The following is a 7,086-nucleotide window of genomic DNA, read 5'->3' on the forward strand; positions in this document are numbered from 1 at the left end:
ACCGATTAAACTGTGTTATTTTTATTAAAATTAGACCAGACAAATTAGTTTAACCGAAAAATCAATAAATTAAATTTTGAACCGATCTAAATTATATTTTTTAATAAAAAATAAATATAATATTCCTATTATAAAAAATGACTAAAATACTCCTATATATATATATATATATATATATATATATATATAATAGGAGTATTTTAGTCATTTTCTATAAAAAAATATTAATTTAAATCAGTTTAATATTTGATTCACTATTTTTTTGGCCAAATTAATTAGTCTGATCTAATTTTGATAAAAATAATATAGTTTAATCGATTATGTGTATTAAATTTTAATTATTAGAAACCATTTTCAAAGAAATAAGTTTTAAACATCTTTATTTGAGTGGCTCCCATTTAAATATACAATAGTATTTTTGTTACAAACTAGTGTGTTAAGTTTGTCACTTCTTCAAAAATGCATAGCAATCAAGAAGCTCTTCTTCCATTCAATTAGATGATGCTTCATACAAATTGATTTCACACATAAACCATTATATATATTATATTATTTCAAATTGCTGGTTGGCTCAACTTGTGCATTTTTATATTACTTGTGCATCTAATCATGTAGCCACCCGCCCCAACCCGGATTCATAAACTATAAACGAAAACTATTTTTGGTTGCAATAAAATATTCAATTTTTTACGAACTTTAAATATTTGATAATATGTCTTAATTATCCAAGTTGACTTCGGAGTTCTGATAATAATTACCATTAAAGCAAGCAAGGCAGAGAAAATAACATTACACGCGAGGTTTCTACATACCATTAATTAAGTTCTTAACTGAATAGATAATTTTTATTAAAAACTTGAGTGAAACATGATGGAAGCAGATCATGAAGATGGAAGTTATGATAGGAACAAGGAATTAAAGCTTCTTGATGAAACAAAAGCTGGTGTGAAGGGTCTTGTTGATTTTGGTTTGACTAAGTTACCAAAGATATTCTTTCATGATAACCATAAAGTCAACGTTTCTTCTTCTTCCTCTTCTTCCTCTGCTACCAATGTTAGTATTCCAGTTATTGATTTGGGATCACTACACGAAGAAGGTAATTCACGCCATGAGATCGTTCAGAAAGTCAAAGATGCAGGTGAGAAATGGGGGTTCTTTCAAGTGGTCAACCATAAAATTCCACAGAGTATTTTGGATGAAATGCTTGATGGGATGCGTAAATTTCATGAGCAAGATGCTGAGGTGAAGAAAAAATTCTATTCACGTGATATTACAAAGAGAGTGTTCTACAACACCAACTTCAATTTTTATACAACTTCAGAGGTTAATTGGAGGGACACCCTCTATTGTTTATTGGCGCCAGGGCCCCTTGACCCTCACCAACTCCCTTCTATTTGCAGGTATATAACTCTAAGCTTGGTTTAATTAGTTTGATAAAGACTCGCGTGTGTAGTCAAGAACTAATTCGAATTAGTTAAGTAATTAATTTACTAGTTCGTTTAAACAAGTGTTAAGAGGTTTAAATATGTAGTAACTAATGATTGGTCGCAAATCTTTAAATGAACCTCCGATTTAACACGAACCAATCTTGACTTATCAAGTTAGGAAGATATTGTGAAAACTTTCAAAAAATAGTTAATAATAAAAAATTATTAAAAAATTTGATATGCTTTCAATTATTAATGTTCTATAAAAAGAAAAAGTACATGTAGACAATGAAAATATTAAACAATGTGAACAATATATATGGAATGTTCATTTTACTAGTGTACGGATGGTTATTCTAATATTAAAATTTAAATGGATAATTTAGAGGTGTAGTGTGTTTTTATTTGATTGGTGGTCATGTTGTTTAAAAAAAATCATTAGTTATCTAACATCACTCCTATAAAAATAACTATACTTAAATTTTCACCTATTAATTTAATTAATTTAGGTAATAGCTATTTCTTTTCTTTAAATAAGGTGATGGATTTGATTTTTGTTTAGAAGAAGTTAATTACCTTTCTATTTCATTTTTTATATTTTTATTATTTAAAATTTTGTATAAGAAAAAATAAAAATAAGAGAGAAAATAAATTTTAAAAAATAAAAACACAAAAAAAAATGTTAAAATTATTTGTTTCCAATGATATGCGAGATTAATTTGTTTGCAGAGATGTAATAATTGAGTACTTAGATCATGTCAAGAAACTGGCACTGACGTTGTTAGAATTGCTTTCGGAGGCATTAGGCCTAGAAGGCAATTACCTCAAGGACATAGATTGTGGTGAAGGGATTTTCATGGTTGGAAATTATTACCCTACTTGCCCTCAGCCTGAACTCACTTGGGGGTTAAGTGCTCATACGGATATGGGCTTTGTAACTATTCTTCTACAAGATCAAGTTGGTGGACTTCAAGTCTTTCATGAAAACCAATGGTTTGATATCACTCCCTTTCCTGATGCTTTTATCATTATCCTTGGTGACATGATGCAGGTGATTATAATTTTATCATTGTTTTTTTTAGTGATTTATATTAAAAATAAAGTATATTTTTTATCTTTAACCATTTATAAATTTTAAATTTTTTTAAAAATTTATTTTATTTAATTTATTTTTAATATTTTTATTTATGTCAAAATTATTCTAAACGTTAACTCTATTTAAAATGTTAGAGACAAAATAAAAAATGTATAGAAATAATTTTAATATAAATAAAAAAACTCATATTAAAAATTAAAAAAATTAAACATTAGAGAAACGTACTTTAATCTTTATATTTGTATATTGAATTTAATTTCTATTTTAAGCAAATATCTAATCATGTATTACTATGTTATATAATATTCCACAAAACAAATAGTTAAATTGTTTAAGTGACCTATTTAATTATTGATTACAGCTAATCACAAATGACAAGTTTATGAGCGCCAAACACAGAGTTGTGGCTCAAAAAGTAGGTCCACGAGTTTCGGTTTCATGCTCTCTGAGACAACATGTTCAGGATGAATGTCTAAGAATGTATGAACCAATAAAAGAGTTGGTGACAAAAGAGAATCCTCCAATTTATAAGGAAATGAAAATGCCGGACTTGGTTAAACTGGTGTATACGACAAAGCTAGATTACGATGTCTCCTCTCCACTAAAACACTTCAGGCTATAAAGCGTCAAGATTTAAAGATACTCCTGTATAAAACTATATTAATTACAAACTTTCTTGAGAGATGCTGGAGTGAAAGATTCAACGTTTACGATTTTAAAAACTCTCATGTCTTGTATCTAAATAAAAGTCCCTTCAAAATTCAATGTATGTTAAACTAGATGACATTACAAGAAAAACGTTAAATACTATCAGATTTTTTGTCAAAAAAATGAACAAAATCTTATGGTAATTAAGTTATCGTCGAAAAAAATTGGGCAATATAAATTTTGCCGGTAAATGTTTGCCTGTAAATTTTATTCGTTTGACGATAATTATCGTCGAATTCTGTAACGGATCACCTACTCGAAAAATCATTTGGTTAGCAGTGAATTTTTTCGACGATAATGTTGACACGTTACAATATGTTGTTTTTTGCACTATTATCGTCAGATTATTTTGTCGATAAATTTGAGATAATGTTCAAGTAAATTAAATAAATAAAATGAAACAATAAAGTATAGTTGCACAAAGAAACTTTAAAATTAGTTAATCAAAATAGAAGATATAAATCAGCTAAAAGGTTTGAAACTTAAAAAAAAATTTAATCACCGCTCATTTTTTGAAATCATCGCTCTCTGATCTTAGAGGAGATCTTCTTGTAGCTGGGCCAGAGATGGTCGTATATCAGCTTGATAACGTTGGTCATCTCCTAAGTACATGAGTTGTTGTTCGGCGCAAACCTATCAACAATCCACAAACAAACCAATATAGTAATATAAATTAAAACTTCAGAAACAAATAACCATAATATATAAAAAAATTTATAGAAATTTCGGTAGATTTGTTCCCTGAGATTGCTGATTCAAACAGGGTCATCAAAGACAACGAGTGAAAGAGAAAGGTTAGCACTTAGCAGCAACTCAACATGAAATCTGGAGGGTTGCAAGAGCCATTCAAAGAGCTACTTCTGCACTCAAAGGAAAATTCACCTAACTCATCACACCACGTGCAAATCCATTTCTATGTTTTGGGTTACTCGTAAAGATTCCACTCGAATATTTTTGACACTTATAAATGTACATTAGCTTTCAAAAAGGGGGATGTTAATGTATTATGTCTTATATACTCTTATGTATGTAATAAGCAGTTTTTGTTATGGTTGGACACTTATTATTCAAACTACTAGGTGATTTTGCAATTTTTTATTTTGTGGTTACTGAAATATATAATAGACAATTAGGCTTAAAGTTTGGACAACGTCGTATAGCTTATTGTAGTGCTTTTCTATGTGCTGAATTTTTACTTTTTATTTAGCTCAAATAGTAGAGAATGTTGCAGAAAAGAGCAAGGAATTGGCCACTTGTCAGGGTCAAATCAAGACCTTCAAATTAACTGAAACTCTCAAGAACAAGGCTATAGAAGAGGTATTTTTTTTAATCTCTGTATTTCAGTTGCATTATAATTACAAAACATATATAAGAGCTTCTCAGAACTAACTTTTCTCTTTTGAGTTTGCCAGTTAAGAAATGAAGTTGATAAACGGAGAGGCCTGGAGTTAATGAGGATCATCTCAAATAGAAACGCAAGTCCTCATATTGCTATTGGGGCACTTGCTGCTTCAGCTCCAATTCTCCAATTTGAAGACATTGTGCCACTAGAAACATTCTATGACATCATTTCCAGTGATTTTAAGGTAGGTTAGTGAATTAGTAGTCTTGTGGTTATTACTATCTTATTTTGACCATTTTATGAATTTGTATAATACTAACATTTTTGCTTTCTTGTTTTTATCAATAACTTGAGAGTTCTACTTGCTTTAACTACATAAAACAGTAATGGAATGACATATCATCAATAGGTCAGACGCGTAATGGGTGCAACCATGGTTCTGAAAACCGAACCGGACCGACCGGTTCAATCAGAAAAATCGGTTTCCGATCACCTAGTCGGTCCGGGTAAGGTCAGAAACTGCCTGACAAAAAATTGGTGAGAAAATCGGTCAAATCGGCAGTTAACCGGTGAACCGAAAAAACCGTCCGATTTTTTAGTAGTTTTTTGTTTGGATATTAAACTTCAAAACGGCGTCGTTTTGAAAAAAAAAAAGCTAAACGCACGAAGCCACAAACCCTAATCTCAGTCTCAACTCTCAGCTCTCACACTCTCCCAAGAGACACCATAGCCACCACGAGCAGACCCACTATCGCATAGCCACACACGATGGAGCAGGCCCTCTTCGTCGTTGCATAGCCACCACCATCACCACTGCATCCCACCGCCATCGCCACCGCATCCCACATCCCACAGCCCCTCTTCGCCGTCCCACAACCCCTCTTCGTCGTCGTCGAGCTCCTCTCCTCTATCGTCGTCGCCGAGCTCGCCTCCTCCATCGTCGCCCTTACTCGCTGCCGGTAATACTCTGGCTTCCACCTCGCCTCCTGTTTAATCATCGCCTTCTCTTTCCACCTCGCTGCCTTCTAATTTTCTGTGATTGATTTTATGATTTATTAGCTTGTGATTTGTTCATGATTTGTTATCTGTGCTTGATTTTATAATTTTTCTGTTCATGATTTGTTAAGTCTGTGTTCATGTTTTGTTAGATGGATTCATGATTTAGTATCTGTTCATGATTTGTTATCTAGATTCATGATGAGGTCATCAAAAAAATTCTGTTTGAGTTGCTGTTCATGATTTGGTATCTGTTCAGGATTTGTTTATGATGAAATAAGTTGCTGTTTCATGATTTTGGTTGCTGAATTATTTATTTATTTATTTATTAGTCTGTGTTCTTAATTTGAATTCTGAATTATATGAATTAATCATTCTAAAGGTTGGATTTTGAATTTTGGATTTTGTATGTAATTTGTAATTTGTATTTCAGAATTTTGGATTCGGATCAGCTTCTTTAGCCATGGCAAATTTCTCACCCAATTCAATCAATAATGGCATTGTGGAATATGATTGTACATGCTCACACACGTTCTGTCTCAAAGAGATTGTTTTCTAGAATGGTCACATTATATGATCATCATCATTTGCCAGAAAATATGATTGAGGTATATTTTTATTGTACTATCAATCTTACTATACCTTGATGCAAGCTGTTCAGCAATTATAATGTTAATTCTTCTATGCTTTGACATGGAGCTATCATATTTGTAAGTTAGATATTGCAGACATGGAGGAGTTGCAGGTAAAACCTGATGAAGATACGGTCAGACAAGTGGCAAATGCCTTTAGAAAACTTGGCCAAAAAGAAAAGAGTAAATTGATTACAAAACGATATGGGCTCAAGTGGAAATATATTCACTTTATTGGTGAACGGGTTAAAGTTAGAACAGAAGCTTGGGAAGAAAAATATCCATTTAAAAGTTGAAATTGGTGTATTCCAAATTGTCAATAAAGACACCAGTATACCACCACATTCTATTACCTGGGATCTGCTGTTGTTGCCGATTATATTGTTACATTTCTAAAGTTGTTGTATTAGAGGTTCATTAGTTTGGTTTCTTAACATGTTTAGAGCTTAGCAGCTAACCAATTAGGGGAGGAAAAAATTATTAATGCTTCTGGTTTCATTGTAGAAAAAAATTATTTTATGCATTAAGAACAAATTGTATCCACCGTGCTTATCTCTCTAATTTTTGGTTCATTGTTATGAATTCTTATAATTGTACAGTTGTAATTTTTTGTCCATGTTTAACTAGTATACATTAGTCATCCAAACTTTATTAATAAATTTTTAAAAAAAATTACTAATATCAAATTTTGAGGTATAATACTTTTTAATCTCATGTTGAAGTATAACTCTAAAATTATTTTCATATTAAAATTTTTTGATTTAGAAATTATTAAATTTAAATATTTAAAATTATATATTAAATTTTTAATAATTTTATTTAATATTTAATTAAGCCGGTTGAACCCCGATCGAATCCCAATCGAACCATTAAATCAGTGAACTA

At 30.9% G+C, this 7,086-nt stretch overlaps 1 protein-coding gene across 1 annotated transcript; it reads left to right on the top strand.

The window, feature by feature from the left end:
- Positions 1-775: 775 nt before the first annotated feature.
- On the top strand, positions 776-3,324 carry LOC130982081 (deacetoxyvindoline 4-hydroxylase-like). The gene is made up of 3 exons (XM_057905938.1): positions 776-1,400; positions 2,157-2,478; positions 2,885-3,324. The coding sequence occupies exons 1-3, from the start codon at positions 868-870 to the stop codon at positions 3,143-3,145; spliced, it is 1,116 nt and encodes a 371-aa protein (XP_057761921.1). The 5' UTR covers positions 776-867; the 3' UTR covers positions 3,146-3,324.
- The last annotated feature ends 3,762 nt before the right edge of the window (positions 3,325-7,086 follow it).

Source organism: Arachis stenosperma, chromosome 5 (assembly GCF_014773155.1).
Source record: "Arachis stenosperma cultivar V10309 chromosome 5, arast.V10309.gnm1.PFL2, whole genome shotgun sequence".
NCBI classification, from domain to species: Eukaryota; Viridiplantae; Streptophyta; class Magnoliopsida; order Fabales; family Fabaceae; genus Arachis; species Arachis stenosperma.